The sequence below is a fragment of the Prunus persica genome, chromosome G7 (assembly GCF_000346465.2).
Source record: "Prunus persica cultivar Lovell chromosome G7, Prunus_persica_NCBIv2, whole genome shotgun sequence".
Taxonomy (NCBI): domain Eukaryota; kingdom Viridiplantae; phylum Streptophyta; class Magnoliopsida; order Rosales; family Rosaceae; genus Prunus; species Prunus persica.
In genome coordinates, this window is record NC_034015.1 from 19070841 (window position 1) to 19087379 (window position 16539).

General features: G+C 36.6%; 3 protein-coding genes across 8 annotated transcripts; 2 read left to right on the top strand and 1 right to left on the bottom strand.

Moving 5' to 3' along the window:
* On the top strand, positions 1520-4789 carry LOC18769753 (nucleosome assembly protein 1;2). 4 transcript variants are annotated; one of them, XM_020568669.1, is made up of 12 exons: positions 1520-1730; positions 1821-1864; positions 1988-2083; positions 2492-2584; positions 2849-2930; positions 3024-3085; positions 3173-3357; positions 3489-3666; positions 3752-3795; positions 3925-4126; positions 4238-4255; positions 4434-4789. In XM_020568669.1, the coding sequence occupies exons 1-12, from the start codon at positions 1682-1684 to the stop codon at positions 4500-4502; spliced, it is 1122 nt and encodes a 373-aa protein (XP_020424258.1). In that variant the 5' UTR covers positions 1520-1681; the 3' UTR covers positions 4503-4789. The 4 variants fall into 4 exon arrangements, with proteins under 4 accessions (XP_020424258.1, XP_020424259.1, XP_007204368.1 ...); XM_007204307.2 differs by having other exon boundaries at positions 1521-1727; XM_020568670.1 differs by lacking the exon at positions 4238-4255.
* On the top strand, positions 5530-9191 carry LOC18771384 (DNA repair protein recA homolog 3, mitochondrial). Of its 3 annotated transcripts, none has more exons than XM_020569359.1 (8): positions 5530-6029; positions 6199-6256; positions 6396-6613; positions 6791-6878; positions 7263-7444; positions 7684-7830; positions 8057-8191; positions 8453-9191. In XM_020569359.1, the coding sequence occupies exons 1-8, from the start codon at positions 5973-5975 to the stop codon at positions 8822-8824; spliced, it is 1257 nt and encodes a 418-aa protein (XP_020424948.1). In that variant the 5' UTR covers positions 5530-5972; the 3' UTR covers positions 8825-9191. The 3 variants fall into 3 exon arrangements, with proteins under 3 accessions (XP_020424948.1, XP_007204049.1, XP_020424949.1); XM_007203987.2 differs by having other exon boundaries at positions 5531-6029; positions 7263-7435; XM_020569360.1 differs by lacking the exon at positions 5530-6029 and having other exon boundaries at positions 6213-6256; positions 6400-6613.
* LOC18771075 (putative transcription factor bHLH041) lies at positions 10486-14203 on the bottom strand. Its single transcript, XM_020567849.1, has 8 exons — positions 13321-14203; positions 13104-13226; positions 12852-12957; positions 12736-12750; positions 12553-12615; positions 11668-12459; positions 11145-11555; positions 10486-10665 (listed from the first exon to the last, which is right to left on the bottom strand). The coding sequence occupies exons 1-8, from the start codon at positions 13434-13436 to the stop codon at positions 10579-10581; spliced, it is 1713 nt and encodes a 570-aa protein (XP_020423438.1). The 5' UTR covers positions 13437-14203; the 3' UTR covers positions 10486-10578.

Here is a 16539-nt window from a genome sequence, read left to right on the forward strand (position 1 = left end):
ATCACCTCTTCACGCAAACTAAATACCTCTAAAATACAATTCAAAGACCAATACTGATACCTTTTAAATGAATCTAAAACACGTGTACACACTTAGGTTGTGTTTGGTTTGTAGAAAAAAACTGGAGATTCATTTTTCATGTTTGGTAATGCTTAGAAAGTAATATATCATTACCAATGTTTGGTTTGGTTATCAATTGGGGAAATAAAATTTGTTCAGGCTTTCCATTATACTATACCCTTAATTTTTTTTTTTAATTTTTCATTGATTTGGTTATTTTTTAATGGGGGCAAATTGATCATAAAAAACTTACCATGATTTTCAATAAAAAACAAAAATGAAACACAAGATGGATGGAGGGTTTTATTTTCCCTTGTATTTTCACATGAGGTAAGAAACCTTTTTCTAAATATGGACTTACTAAACATAGAAAATGAAATAATTTATCGTTCTCAAACCCCTTTCACACAACCACCTTTCTCCCGCGAATCATCTCTTCCCGCGAATTAAACACCTCCACATACCACTAGAAAAACAAATTCACCAACCATTATGATTAGTGACTATTTCTCCCCTCTACACCCTCAACTTACATCTCATGCAAATCCATAAAGCTCTCCAACAATCTCAAATTTGATATATAATTCTTATTGAAGGAGCTCACGACTTCAAATTTATTACACGAAAATCCTTGAATAAATAGAAAGCATATGGGCAAAAAAAAATTTGACCACCAAAAAGCCAGCCAAATGTATCCATTTTGTTTAGAGATCTAGCCCACTTCATCACACCGGCCCTTCTCAAGTTTCAACTAGGGGTGGGCACGGTTCGGTTTGGACCGGTTTTTGCCTCAAATTAGAACCGATCCAATACTATTCATCCGGTTTGGTTCGGTTCGGTTTTAATAAAAAAAATTCAAAAACTGTCCGGGGTCGGTTTGAACCGGTTTCGGTCCGGTTCGGTTTTGAACCGGATTATAAAAATTATTTTTTTAAATTACTTTTTAATACAATTCTCAACTGAAATATTATTTTTTTACTTAAAAATTAACAAATTATTCAATTTCATATAAAAAATAAATATTAAAGTGAGAAAAGAGAGATATTTTGACATTGAACTTGGATAAATATTATGTTTTTTTTAGTGAAATTAAAAATATAGCATTAAATATAAAATATATATTGAAAAAATATATTTTTTTAGTTTCACCGGTTCGGTTCGGCCCAGTTCGGTTTTTGAAGACATGGAACCGGATCCGGAACCGGTCCAAACCGGTCCGGTTCGGTTTTTGACCGGTTTTTGACTTGTTGGTCAACTCGGTTTTTTTTCGGTTTGATTCGGTGCGGTTCGGTTTGAATTTCCGATTCGCCGGTTTGAGTGCCCACCCCTAGTTTCAACCATGCCCAAAGATTTAAAAAATCAATTATGAAAAATGTAGAAATTAATTTAAAAAAATATGGGACAGCGCATCACAGTGTACCACTACCATCCATAATAATAAAGAGAGAGAGAGAGAGAGAGAGAGAGAGAGGAGGTGTTAGGGTTTAAAAAGAGGGAGCAAAGGATTAAACGGAGGCCACGTTTTGAAAGCTCTCTTTACACTTTGCCTCCCCTCTCACCGCTTCTAGGGTTTTAGCTTTGCCGCCTTCTTCTATCCCCCCTCTCTACCTGTGCAATCACAATGAGCAACGACAAGGATAGCATGAACATGTCTGATCTCGCCGCTGGTGGTACTCTTTCTCTATCTCTTTCTCTTTGTTTCTCATGCTTGGTAATCTGATGTGGTGATCTTATACTGCTTTTCATATTTGTCTATGCAGCTCTGAACGAAGAGGATCGAGCAGGCCTCGTTAACGCTCTCAAGGTCAGTGCTTTATCCCCAGTCACCATTAGACTCGTTAATTTTTCAATTTTATGTATCGATTTTGTTTTGGTGGTTTAAGCCTTTGTTTGGCTGATAGAGTTTGGGTTTTTTGTGTCTTCGCAGAATAAGATACAGAGTTTGGCCGGGCAGCACTCTGATATCCTCGAGAGTCTCTCTCCTGTAGTCAGAAAGCGTGTTGATGTTCTTAGAGAAATCCAGGCATGATTCTCTCTCGCTCTGAAGCATGTAGTTTGGTGCTGTACTTTGCTGGTCTAAGTCTTTGGTTGGCTGATATTTGTTTGTCATTTTGTTCATTGATTGATTATATTACACTCTTATTTCATTTATAAGTTTATTTGGTAACAATAGTTCTGACTTCTGATTGATATGTGACGGGTTTCTAGTGTATATTTTACGTTTTGAGTTTGAGTTGGGGTTCTCTTAGAATTTTGCAAAATATTCATTGTAATTGACAAAATGATTGGAGTCAATTTGTCATAAATTGGTGGTGGTGTTTGTTGAATGGAACTTGTTGATCGCTCTCTTAGTATTATTTGACGAAAAATGAAAAAAGGTGTGCATATTATTTGGACGTGTGAAACACGCTGAGCCTTTCTCAACTTGCAGACCCAACATGATGAATTAGAAGCAAAGTTTTTTGAGGAGAGAGCAGCCCTAGAAGCCAAGTATCAGAAATTGTACCAGCCTTTGTATAGCAAGGTATGTTTTACATACTGCACTGGCATATGTCTTATATCCTGAAACATGAAGAGTTCATCTGTGAGATGTTCTTTGTTTCCTTTTCATAGCACATAAGGCTAGGTGGTTTAGTGGCTTGCCACTAGTCTACCTAAGCAAGGTAGCACTGGCACCCCTGGCCTGTGTTAGTGTGTGCTCGTTTATTGCAATATGGATGCTGTTTGCTTATTGTCATTTCTTTGCATGTCCTTGGTTTTAAAATAAATTGTACTGATCACTTGACAGAGATACGAGATCGTAAATGGTGTTGTTGAAGCTGAAGGAGCTACTACTGAAGCAGCAAATCAAGAGGATAACGCTGCTGAGGGTACACTCTTGATAGTTTTGCAGGACCAATATTAGGTTTTATTTAACGTGTGAAACTTATTAGTTTCTGGACTTTGCTTTTGCATTTTTATAGAGAAAGGAGTGCCTGATTTCTGGCTCAATGCAATGAAAAACAATGAAGTGCTAGCTGAGGAGGTAGTCATTTGTGCATAATGTTTCTCATTTATGAAGTTATGTTGCTGTATGTCAAATAAACTGTTTCGTCTTATCCTTTGATATCAGATTACTGAGCGTGATGAAGGGGCCCTTAAATATCTTAGGGACATCAAGTGGTTTAGGATAGATAATCCCAAGGGGTTCAAACTTGAGTTCTACTTTGACACCAACCCCTTCTTTAAGAACTCTGTCTTGACAAAGATATATCACATGATAGATGAAGACGAACCCATTCTTGAGAAAGCAATAGGGTAAGTTTGGTTCCTACATTGCCTTTATGCCAAATAGTTTAGTTCCTTATTTTATACTTCTGTTACCAAGAAGTCATGTGCATGGCAGTTTGACTTTATTTTACATTTGGCTGTTACTTGGTGCTTTGTAGGACGGAGATTGAATGGTATCCGGCAAAATGTTTGACACAGAAGCTCCTTAAGAAGAAGCCTAAGAAGGGATCTAAGAATGCTAAGCCAATCACTAGAACTGAGAATTGCGAAAGCTTCTTCAACTTTTTTAGTCCACCTCAAGTTCCTGAGGACGACGAAGATATTGAGGAAGATGCTGTAAGAGACGGTCTTCTTTACTTTTTGTTTCCTTTAACGACTTGTGGCTGTTTGTGGTGTCTTATTTGTTCCCTTTTATCAACAGGCGGAGGAACTCCAAAACCAGATGGAACAGGATTATGACATTGGGTGAGTTCATACTTTCTTCTATCCATTGAAGATTTCTGAACTCTCTGCTATTGCTAGATGTTTTTGGGAATTTTGTAATTGTACTTTGTTTAATTTTTTTCTTCTGTTATTGGCATCCTTATTTTGTAGGTCTACCATTCGAGATAAGATCATCCCCCATGCTGTTTCATGGTTTACTGGAGAAGCTATCCAGGGAGATGATTTTGGAGACTTGGAAGATGATGAAGACGATGACATTGAAGATCAAGATGATGATGATGAGGATGAAGATGAGGACGAAGATGATGATGAAGATGATGAAGACGAAGATGAAGGCAAAACCAAAAAGAAGGTGTAGTATTTTTCAAATTTGGATTAACCATCTCTTCTTTTTTCTTTTTCTTTTTTTCAAAATCTGAAATGATGCTTGTTTTTCTGTCAAATTTACGGAATTCTGTTGCAGACATCAGCTGCTCACAAGGTATTTCCATTTTTTTCATATATTTTCGCCAGATTTACAGTGCCCCCTCAAAAAAGAAACAAATGTTGAAAATACTGGTTTGCCTTAAATTTGTTTATTGGTCCAACATCTTCAACTTGTTTTGTCTAAAATCAACTTTTCATGTGCTTGGCCTGATCGCTCGTGTTATGTAATGTAGAAGAGTGGAAGAGCACAACTTGCGGACGGTCAGCAGGGCGAGCGGCCTCCAGAATGCAAACAGCAGTAGAATATGATTGTTTCCGAAAGGCGGGTTGAGTAGCTGAGCGTTCTCATTGGACCTTCAGACTGTTTTGATAGAAAATGGTGGCCGGTCATTTTTGTATGATCAATATATTTTTACCTCTGTATGATGAGTGATAGTGGGAGTGTTTCTCTTTTTATTTTTACCTGAAGTTGGTCTAGAGGGGATGTGATAAAAAAGATGGTTTGGATGGCATTGTGATTTGTTGGTATTTGATGGACAACGTTTTTAGTACCCTATTAATGGTATGTGCAATTTTTTAAGTCCTTTTATCTCAATTGATTTTTTCCTTTTTTCTTCCGAGTTTTTTTTTTTATGAAGCCTATTTTCTTGAGTTGGTAAATTATAAGACGTGGCTTTTTAGCCTGATTGTTTAGTGGCTGGCCTGCAATCTACAAGTTTAATGGAAATGTAGAAGACCAAGCATCGTATAACGTATCTAATTTAGTCTTTTCAACTCCTACAAATAGTCTCAATTGATTATGTACCCCCAAAATTCTATAAATTGATTTACCCCAAAACAGAGCCTAAATTGACATTTATTCAATAATTATTTGAAAAAGTAAAATTCAAAGATAAAGATGAAAAAGAAAAATACCTAAGAGTGATTTTTAAAGTAACAAATAACATCTGTGAAAAAAGAGTTATTTACACTAATATCCCCTGAGGTTTTCAGCATTTTCACAAAATCTCATGAGATTTTAGAAATTATACCAACACTCTGAGGTTTTAAATTGTTTTTACAAAACTCATTTTTATTGATTTTTAATCCAAAAATTAATGATTTTATTATAAAAAAAAAAAAATTCTTCAAATGACAAAGTTGGCCTTTAAGATTAGATTGCATATACTTCCTTAAGGTTAATTTTGTCATTTGCATAGGTTTTTTTAATGAAATCATCAATTATTGGACAAATAATCAACGAAAAAGAATTTTGTGAAAACAAATTGAAACCTTAGGGGTGTTCATGTAATTTGTGAGACATGATGAGTTTTTTTTAAAACAGAAGAAACCTCAGGGGTGTTAATATAAATAACTCATGAAAAACAAAGAAAAAAAAGAAATATACGATAATAATTTGTTATTAATATAGGGTGAGATTGTAGGAAAAAGCCCATCGTATTTATTTACAATACGCGGGTTCTCATCTCCCCCGTAATATCCGACGTGTAAATTCCCAATCCTAAATTAATAGAACGAAAAGTCGAAAGCCCGAACAGTCAGCTCTTCACTCTGCGATACTCGGCATTCAAAAAGGAGGGAAAACGAACCCAAAACCCTAAAACCCAGACTCTCCCTCTCCCTCTCTTTCCCTCTGCCCCTTCGTATATGCATGGCCTAGCAAATTTTTCTAAACTGATTTTTCGGCTAGGTTTTGCCTTGCTTTGCTCTTCTCTTATTTGATTCTGGAGAAGCTGGGCTGTGGAGGCTTGGAAACTTGGAGGTTATTGCCTATGGCAAGGCTTCTCCGAAACGCTCTTTCTATGAAACGTTTTCTATTTCCACCACAGGTTTGCCATTTCTTCATTTTGTGCATTTTTAGTTGTCTGTTTGGTCGCTGTGAAAGTTGGGAAAACAGTGTCTGAATCTTAAATGGTTCATTTATTCGGATACAGAAAGTTAAAACAGAGTTATACCTTTAGAGCTTCGTGCATCTAATTTTTTGTTTTTGTTTTGCAGGTGCATCGGAGAGGAATATTGGTGCCATCTACTCAGCTTTGCAATTTTTCTTCTAAAGGTGATTGCTTCAAGTTTTTTTCGTTTTTTGATTTCTTCAATAACTTTGTTTAGGAAATGTTAGTATTTGTTATTTGTTTATTTTTCTGAGACACTTTGTGCGCCTTATGATTTTAAAAAACGTGAATTGGTCTTTGAAGGCAGAAAGAAATCTAAGTCAGATGGAAGTGACTCCAATGAAGAGAATATGTCCAAGAAAGATTTAGCCCTGCAGCAAGCCTTGGATCAGATTACATCCTCATTTGGAAAGGGATCTATAATGTGGCTTGGTCGGTCCGCCTCTCCTCGACAGGTCCCCGTGGTATCCACGGGTTCTTTTGCTCTGGATTTAGCACTGGGAACTGGTGGATTTCCGAAGGTATTATGCAAAACATAATCAGTTGAATGTTTAGGGTCATTATAACTGGTCATTTGTTGTCTTGATCACACATGAGTGTTTTTGTGCATAGGCTGTTAGATGCACAGATTTGACCTTATACATCACTTTTGAATATGTATTAGCTGCTTGTGATATTCATTCTTTGAATTTCTGTAGGGACGTGTTGTGGAGATATTTGGTCCTGAGGCTTCTGGGAAAACTACTCTTGCTCTACATGTAATAGCCGAAGCACAGAAGCAAGGAGGTTAGACTATGGAATTTATTACTATAATTTGGTGGTACATTAACATTTTGCACATCATATATAGAACATGGTATGTCTTTTGTATGTGAAAAATTCTCTTTCTTTTTCGTTATTTCTTTCAGTTGTTCATTCTATGTGAACACGGTACTACCACACACACATCTAAATTGTGTTTCCCGATCATCTCCTGAGTTTCTTGGAGTTAGAACAGTTGTACCCTGTAAAAAGTTTTTATTTGATCCATATAGGAGATATTAGGTTCTAATGCTGGTGTAGTAAAATTTAGATTTGTTCATGATCTTGAGTTACCCTGTTGATGCTAAAGTGTTTTCTTTTGGCTGCTGTTATGATATTGAGTTCTTTGTTTTATGCAACTTTATGCAGGGTACTGTGTTTTTGTTGATGCTGAGCATGCCCTTGATCCTTCACTGGCTCAGGCTATTGGGGTAAACACTGAGAATCTACTTCTCTCGCAACCTGATTGTGGTGAGCAAGCCCTCAGTCTTGTAGACACTCTAATCCGGAGTGGTTCAGTTGATGTTGTAGTTGTTGACAGTGTAAGTAAGGTGCTTTTCCGTAACATTATATTGTCATGGTAAACTATCCATGTTGACTTTTCCATTGAAAATTAAGCATGCTTCATGTGTTCGTACAAAACCTCTATGGTTTTGGTTCTCATTGAATGTTTTCCCCATCATATCATCTCAAGAGGCTTTTATAGATTGTACTTTTACAGCCAGATTTTTGTCTTTTACATTGCACGGTAGCTTGCCTGGGTGGATGAATGGTTTTCATACGATGACAGGTGGCTGCCCTTGTGCCTAAAGGTGAACTTGATGGTGAGATGGGTGATGCTCATATGGCTATGCAGGCTAGATTAATGAGCCAGGCGCTTCGCAAATTGAGTCACTCTTTGTCTCTATCGCAGACAATATTAATCTTTACAAATCAGGTATTAGCGTTTTTCATTTCTTATACAATTTGAATACAATTCTGTTATATAGTTTCATTTTGACTTGTATGGTTTAACTTTTTGTACATAGTCTATCCTGAAATACTTTCTGAATTTGGTGGCTTTTGTATTGTGGAAATAGTAATCTGATATTCTCCGTCTCATTGAAAGATGTGGATATTTGATCAAAGGTCAGACTTCTGCAATTGAATGTGTTTATCTTCAGGTGAGGTCGAAGATTTCTACTTTTGGAGGATTTGGTGGGCCAACTGAAGTTCCTTGTGGTGGCAATGCTTTGAAGTTTTATGCTTCAGTGCGACTTAATATTAGGAGAATAGGGCTTATCAAGAAGGGTGAAGAGGTAGGTACAAAACCATCTGTCTATCGTGCCCATGAATTAGAACTTTATTTGTGGACAGAAGTAGTTTCCCTGGTAGCCATTACTCCTGAATTAGAACTTTGAATTGGTCTTGAATACCATTTAATGAGACCCTGAAAAATAACCTGAATCTGAGTAATATGGCTTACATTGTTATCCGTTCTTCGTTTTTTTGCCCCTTTGGATTGGAGGATAGATGCTATGGTTATGCATCCTTTTGAAAGAAATTAATTTGCTATGCAGACTTTAGGAAGTCAAGTTCAAGTGAAGATAGTGAAGAACAAACTTGCTCCTCCATTCAGAACAGTTCATATAGAGCTGGAGTTTGGTAAGGGTATATGTCGCGAATCAGAGATCATAGAATTGGGAGTGAAAAACAAATTCGTGACAAAGTCTGGTTCACATTATAATTTAAATGGTCAAAATTTCCATGGCAAGGATGCTCTGAAAAGGTTTTTAGCCGAGAATAACACTGCTATGGAAGAACTTACAACAAAGCTTAGGGAGAAGCTAGTAGATGTTGTGACAGACAATGAAGCAGAAACAGAACCTATGGAGGAAATTGTTTCACCTGATTCTACTGATGAAGATGCAGTTACGGCAGTCGGAACATAAGTGTTCAGATGGCCTCAAACTGCAGAGTTTTAGTTTGACTTGTTTTTCCTGCGGGCTTCAATCCTCTATGGGGGCATCACCAGCGCATCAGCTGGAAAGTTGTAACTGTCGAGGAAGCCGTTCAGAATCACTTGCTTTTCTTTGTAAATTAATATTATTTGTTAATCAGTAATCACTATGGGTGTAGTGAAATTTTGCGGGTTCGAGGGGGGCAATTTTGGGAGGATGCAGGATCGGTTTTCAAATTTCCAGGTTCACCCTAGCTTGTTATTACATGTTGAGCTGCAGTTTGTCAGCGTTGTCAATGTTATATATCAATTTTGTTTACCAAAAGAGATTTAATATATTGTTGAGCTGATGATGAAGACGTACGGAGGCTTATCATACACCCTATAGGTAACATAACATTTACCCATCAGATGATCCAAGAAGAAATACCATCAACAAACAGAAAACATTTACTTTGTTTTGCTTGTTTATTTTTATTTTTGGTAAAGTGTGGTGGTGTCAAACTTTTAGTCATTGCATTATATTGAATCGAGGTGGCATATAGAGAATAAAAGTCAAGTAGATCTTAGCGGACATAATTCCGATCCCTCCCAAATTGCGGACACTATCCAGAATCTTGGAAAGGAAAGCCTCCAACTTCCCACTTCCAAACTTCCAGGTGGGAGTGGTACCGGAAATATACAAAATGGGCAGCTGGAGCCCTGGCCCAGAATCTTTTAGATGAAAGAATTTGACCAACTTGTGACCTGCGGATGAGTTTGCTTACCACATTAGGTAGAGCCCTTCAAACCTAGAAAGGTTCATATGCTTTTATATATATATAGAAAAGTCAAAACCGCCGTCTCGAAGGGCTTTACTGATTCCTGTGTAGAAAAGTGATTGACCGACCTTGAAATTTCAAGACAGAGAATATTGTTGCCCAACAAAAGGACCAAAGACAAATGGGATTTTAATATTATCTCTTGGCCAGATTAATATTAATATTATGCGATACATGAACCCAACCGCAATCTCAACCTCAACCTCAAAAACACCCAGCATGACATGGCATATGTTACTATTATGGTTTTGGAGAAAACAATAAAGTGAATTTTTGATGTCGGACCAAGATTTTGAATACATGTGTTGTTCTAACTTTGTGTCAATCAACTCTTTAAACAATTGTTGGTGTTTGTTGGTTCATGGTGGTTGCTTTCATGGTTTCTTCCTATTTGCAGTCAATTTGGGCAACACATAATTTCGTACAAGAAACAAAATTGACGCAAGAACCCACATAAGACCCCCACAAAAGAAGAAGATAAAACAAGGACTTTTATTTGGTGGGCTTGACTCACCCCAACTTGCCTTGGTGGATGGATCATGGATGTCCCAACAAATCCATTCATGGCTACTTCCATCCCGTAAATCTTTATATAACTAATAGATGTTTAAACTAAATAATACCATAATTTCTATATATTTTTCTATTTTATCGGTTACTTTTCTCACCACTCAAACTTAAAACATTTTCTGAATAAATAATTACTCCAAACTCCTATACTAATTGATGCCTCGTAAAAAAGCGGTTATTAAAATTGTACAAATGAGGCACAAAATATGAAATGAATTAGATGGTGATAGGGTCAAAATTTGAAGGCATCCATGGCCAAAAGTAGAAATGGGCATCCATCCATGCATATATCAAAATCTTGACTAGTCTAGTCCTAGACTCCTAGCTATATATATTGGAACGTTGTAGAAAGAAGTCATTGATTGCGGCAATTATTCAATGCCAAGTCAGCAACCACCCTTCTCACTGCTTCCTGGAAGGCAGCCTCGTCCCATTCGGTCCCCTATAAAGTTATAAACAAGAAGAGAAATAATTAATATTTACTCAGTTTCTTTCTAATTTCCTATATATTCTAATTTTGTTTCATTAAAAATATAACAAGTTAAAAACCAAAAGAAAACTTAAAATTTGAATATTATTAATTATTGGTTATGAAAGTTAACATTGATCAATACTAAACCCTAAAGTTTTATTTTTTTTTAATTTTCAGTGCAAGCGATTTGGGAAGATGGTTTCGAACCTCTTCTCACACGAGTGGAAGTAGAAGAGCTCAACTAACTGAGACATACCCAACTGACAAACCTTAAAGTTTTGTCAGGTCATCGTTTTTGGCCGCTAGATTTATATATTAGAACTTTAATACTATGGTGATTGCTAGGTCAATTACCTTCACACATGCTTCAGTACAAGGGAACAATATAGTTGTATGAAATTGAGAAATTAAAAAAAATCAATAAGTACGTAGTTGTATTAATTACATACCTGATCAACTCTTAATCTCAAGATTACGCGGTTGACGTTAGAATCAGATCCTGACATCCAAGTATTGGCTTCCATGGACATCAAGCTTACATTGTTAACCTGCTTCAGGAATTCCAATATTCGAATCACCAAATCTTCAGTGCAGCATTCGACTGATCTTAGAACCACTTGCAAGTCAAAAATTTGCTGATCTTGATCTGGGGTTGATTCGGATACTACTCGTGTAAGCGTAACACTAACTCTTTCATTTGATGAGCCTGCTGCAGCTGCTGCTACTTCATTATAAGCTTCTTTGGCAGCTGGAGGAAGCCTTGCCTCCAACTGTTGGTTTCTTTTACTAAGCTCAGCAACTTGAGCTCTCAAACTAGTCAAGTACTCCCTTGCAGTTGTAAGCACCGATGCTTTGTCTTTCTACATTTATAATAAAAGCCTAATCATTAATACTTAAAACCCGAGAGCTAAACCCTAAGCCTTAAACTCGCCTAATATGTGTTCAAACAAAAAAGTGTATGCATACATATACCTTGGTTCCTGGAGGAAGTAGTGATTTCAATGTATGAAAGCTTTCGTTGAGTTTCTCACGCCTTTTACGCTCGGATATCATGTGATGAAGCTGACTGCTAGTGGGGCGAGTAGCTTGGATACCTTCGCGAAGTCTCATTAGATTCAAACTTCTCAAGAAGGAAATGGATCTCTTGAGCATGATTTGCTTGCGTACATTAGCGCTCTTCTGCGTTCTTGGGGCTAAAGGTGAGGAGTTGTAAGTCTTGAAAGCACTTGTTTTTGGAGTGAGAAAGTGAGCAGTAGAAGAAGAAGGTGGAACATTAGTTTGTGGGGGTGGCTGATGTGAAGAAGAAGAAGAAGAAGGAGAAGCAGATAGAACTGCAAGGATGGCTCTTGTCATCGCAGCATCTTCGATCTCAGGGGCAGGGAATTGGGTGTTTCGTATTCGAGAAAATGCTTGCAAGGCTTGTTGATGAGGACTAGTAATGGAACTACTAATGATATTTAAGGGTGGCATTGGTTCTAATGAAGTAACAATATTAATAGGTTGCAATGGAATAGGAGCTGGTTGTGTAAAGACTTCTGGGATATTAATGTGAGAAGTAGTGGTGGTGGTTGGAATGTTGAAGAGGATGGAGGAATATTCAGGGCTGTCCATGGTGGACAGTGATCTAAAAGATGAGGAGGAGGATGAAAGTGGGTTTTGCTGATCAGGATTATTTGGCCTGTTGGCAACTGCTGTATGCGGAGATAATTGTCTGGAGAAAGCTTCTGGCAACCAGTTTCTCATCAGTTCCCTTTTTATGTTTATCTGGAAATTAAACAAAAAAAATTGGATTAGTTTATTAGCATACAAGCTTAGTTTATTGATTTGCGGGGTGAGAATTGTTTGTGGTTTTCTTACTTGAGGCACATTGGAGAGGCCAAGCTCAATCTCTCCACTCTTGCACCCCATGAAAATTGCAGTCTGTAATTTAGAGGGAAAATTGATAATTAAGAAAAAGGAACATCTGCATTTATATATTATAAAACTATGGCTCATGAATCAGAAAATTAGACCAAAATTGTGATTCAACAAGCAAAATACCTTAATCCTTGCTTCCTGTTACAAACAGATAAGGAATCAAGTATTAGCATGTAAAATGTAAGTGTAAATGTATTCTCTTTTTGAATTATATTTATCATCAACAATAGTAATTTTACCTGATAAAATTGCCTCTGTACACTGCTTGATGCCAGTCTTTGTAGGTCAATTTCTTGCAATTCTAGATTCGGAAGACTATTCCTGAAAGCGAATCCTGGAACACATCTGATCATATACATACGTGCAGAAAAAAACACTTATGAGAGCAATATACATACACATTGGAAGCTAATGTAGCTGGTTTAATTGGACTTGCTTTCTCTAGCTAGCAAAATTTAATTACAAAGTAGTTCTAGTACTGTCTGTCTTACTCATTTTCGACAACATTGAATATTGACAGCCGATACTCATCAAAAAGCCTCCGAGCCTGATTCCCAGAAGAAGAGCTTGGTTGATTTTCTTCATCATAGACACCATCAAGAAAGAATAAGCAGCTGCATGCATATATAAAATATGTATGAGCTAGAGTGGCCGCATTTATACAGAGAGAGAGAGAGAGAGAGAGAGAGAGGTTTTGATGATGCATACTTAGAAGGAGGGGGCATATAAGACCATAAGCAGATGTAGAAGCAGCCAAACGACTGCATGATGAATCTAAGAAAACTGGCGCGAGAGCCTTCATCGAGCTGGAAGGCAGTGTCCATGTACAAAGTGTTTGATAAAATTGTTGCTGCAGGCTATAGGAGATCCAATCCCTCTGGATCTCCCTAGCTACACTGCAACAGCCGACCTTTATGTCATTTGAGAAGACTAGCTGGCTATGAGTCTCTGGCCCTACCCAACATTTGTCCTTATTTAATTTTGAATAATATGCAGAACACCATGATGATCTAGAAAGAATGAGAAAGGTCTTGACTATAAAGGTGGTAGCTTTGCAAACACATATATATATATCTATGGGGAAATTAAGGATCTGTGATCAGAATCAGAATGGCAATGGTATGTATGTACAGAAGGTGATGTGGGGTTGGTACCTTTAACTATGAAAGAAGCTGGCAGAGAGATGAGAGAGATTTGAAAAGTAGGGATATCAAGAATATTAAAAGAGAGCATTCATACTGGGGTGAGCGCAGAAACTGATGAAACAATAAGAGAAGAGGTGGGCACTTGATGAGAGAGGGAAATATTTGTTTCTGGTTAGCGAGAACTTGAAAAGTAGGAAGGAGGACAACTTGAAAAGTAGTAGTACTGGTAAGCAAGAGAGAGAGAGAGAGAGAGAGAGAGAGGGAAATATTTGTTTCTGGTTAGCGAGAACTTGAAAAGTAGGAAGGAGGACAACTTGAAAAGTAGTAGTACTAGTAAGCGAGAGAGAGAGAGAGAGAGAGAGAGAGAGAGAGAAAAGCGCAGCCGGGCAAGGGAAAAGGAGAGGGAGCTGGTTAGAAAAGTAGTGGTCAAAGTCCACCCATGACTCAAGGAGGATGGATGGACGGATTATATGCTTTAATTAGTTGTACATAAGAATTTAAAAAGAGTCAAGGGGGAAGGCAGAGTGTCCTTTTCTTCCATTTTCCATATTTTTCTTCATCCCCACATCTCTTCACAAGGTGAATATACAATATTTTTTTGATCCACCAATGAGAATGGTTTCTGAATTTCACCATGTGTGTGTGAAAGCATTTTCCCAACACCTTCTTCTGTCACAATTTGGAAATTATTAAAGGGATCGATCGATGCAAATTTTTGTCTAAAGCTTTGTGACGTTTGTCTAAGCTGTGTCAAACATAAGGGATACGTTTACAATTTAATCTACTCGAATTGTTTATATCCGTGTTTTCTTTCTAGATCACCTTGCACAGTCCGCGTTTGATAAAATCTTCTGGCGCGTACCTAATGTTGAATCTATACACAGATTCATCCGAAGCTTCTTTTTGATTTGGCACAGTTAGAGAGAGCTTAGAGTGCCACATACATGAGTTCACATGTCTACGAGGGCAGTTGAGTTTGACTACATTAATTTCATCTACACTTTTTTAGTACATATATTAGGGTAATTAAGAGCATCCGAGGTTCCTTCTTCTAATGTCGCTCGTATAAAATATCTTATATTTCTATATTATTAACTAAAACATAATTGTCCATGGTTATTTTTTATTTAACATTTTGCAAGTTAACTTTGCGTTTGGTTTATGTTATTAGAATAAAATTATTTTTGAGCTGAGAATGAAGATAATAAAACGTACCGGGACTCAAATTCATAGTGAGTGTTAACGTGGCACATAAAATTTCTTTAAATTTTTTTTAAAAGAATTGTCAAATGATATTTTTTTGGGGTCTATAATCGATTTAGTAAAGTTCCATAAATTGATAACATAATAATTATAATATATATTGTTTAATGAAGAAGAAAAAGAAAGTCTGGTTGGCTTGGCTCCACCTCCTGAGTCTGACATCTTAGATTCGTAAGCCAAATGCTTGACCGGCGCATGTTCTTGTTTCGTTGGTGACGAGTCCTTGAATGGCGATTGTTAAGAGAAGCACAGCCACCAGTTTATATGAAGAAATGAAACCCAAACCAAACCTGCCAAAGCTTAATAAAGTTTTCTCATCCTATGTGAAAACACTCATTTAGAAATAAACATTGTTTTGTTATCTTCGATCAATAACATAATAATACGTGAAAAAATTATTCTATATATCATTACAGTATTAGCTGAAGATAGAAAAAAATGCTATCCATGTAACAGCTATTATCATTGTGTCGTTGCTTTGTTTAATCAAGTCTTCTCATCTTATGGCACTTGTAATAAGTATTATTATTATTTTATTGTGTCAAATCCACCCCTCTTTGCTTAATTAATTAATTAATTAAATGCAATATGAACCAAGAATAGCTTCACGTCATGATTATTGGTTTCTTTCATTTGTTGGTTTATTCGTTCATGATAAATGATTTAATATTATTTATTCTTGACCTTTCACATTTGTATCGAATGGAGGGGGAGGATTCAATCTTATTTTGTGTGTTTTTTTGTTTGAAAGCAGGCGATTATCTAAATTACAAAAAGATAAGAGTTTCTCACACGCAAAGTGCCATGGAATTGACTTGTTTTATGTATTTTAATATTGTTAACTCGAACAAGTGGCTCAATGACAAAGGGTGAGCATGACACGAGCCATAAACTCATACATTATAAGTTCGAACTCTTACAAACTCGAAATATCCGAGTTTACATATACACGTGTTGATTTGCGAGTGATTGGTATATGAAGTTTATCCTAAAACCAACTACCAAACCCAAAAATAAAAAAATAAAAAAAGACAATCGTCAGGTTTTCCAAAAAATTACACTGGACTTGTTGTCCAACAATGGGCTTATGTCTTGGCCCTCTAGCCCAAATGAAATCACCACCTTCCACAATGATCAGATTAGGGGTTTGATTCCTTAAATAATTAAGCTTGAAGCTGGATGTGTTGACCATGAATGTCCACATTGCTTACCAAAATGAGTTGCATGCAGATGCAGTGCAGCTAGGATATCAAACGTCCCTTTTATTTGGCATTTTGCAGACTTCAGACTCACATACAATTTCAGTCCACTATCACTCATTTGAGTCAAATTAGAGACGAGCACAAATACAAAGAAAAGATGAACGTAAAAATAGAAAGAATTATGCAAATGTCCCTATAAATATATAAACAACAAAAGAAAGAATTAATATTTACTCAGTTTCTTTCCTATATATATAGACTAACAGTTCTAATTTTGTTCCATTAAATCTACAACAACCAAAAGAAAACTTCAAAAA

Coding starts and splice junctions, on each gene's coding strand:
- LOC18769753 (XM_020568669.1), top strand. CDS start 1,682: ATGAGCAACGACAAGGATAGCATGAACATGTCTGATCTCGCCGCTGGT. Junction 1,731..1,820: donor GTCTGATCTCGCCGCTGGTG/GTACTCTTTCTC, acceptor TTGTCTATGCAG/CTCTGAACGAAGAGGATCGA. Junction 3,796..3,924: donor GAACAGGATTATGACATTGG/GTGAGTTCATAC, acceptor CTTATTTTGTAG/GTCTACCATTCGAGATAAGA.
- LOC18771384 (XM_020569359.1), top strand. CDS start 5,973: ATGGCAAGGCTTCTCCGAAACGCTCTTTCTATGAAACGTTTTCTATTT. Junction 6,614..6,790: donor GAACTGGTGGATTTCCGAAG/GTATTATGCAAA, acceptor GAATTTCTGTAG/GGACGTGTTGTGGAGATATT. Junction 7,445..7,683: donor TTGTTGACAGTGTAAGTAAG/GTGCTTTTCCGT, acceptor ATACGATGACAG/GTGGCTGCCCTTGTGCCTAA.
- LOC18771075 (XM_020567849.1), bottom strand. CDS start 13,436: ATGGACACTGCCTTCCAGCTCGATGAAGGCTCTCGCGCCAGTTTTCTT. Junction 12,958..13,103: donor TTCAATGTTGTCGAAAATGA/GTAAGACAGACA, acceptor GTATATGATCAG/ATGTGTTCCAGGATTCGCTT. Junction 10,666..11,144: donor TGAGATTAAGAGTTGATCAG/GTATGTAATTAA, acceptor ATAACTTTATAG/GGGACCGAATGGGACGAGGC.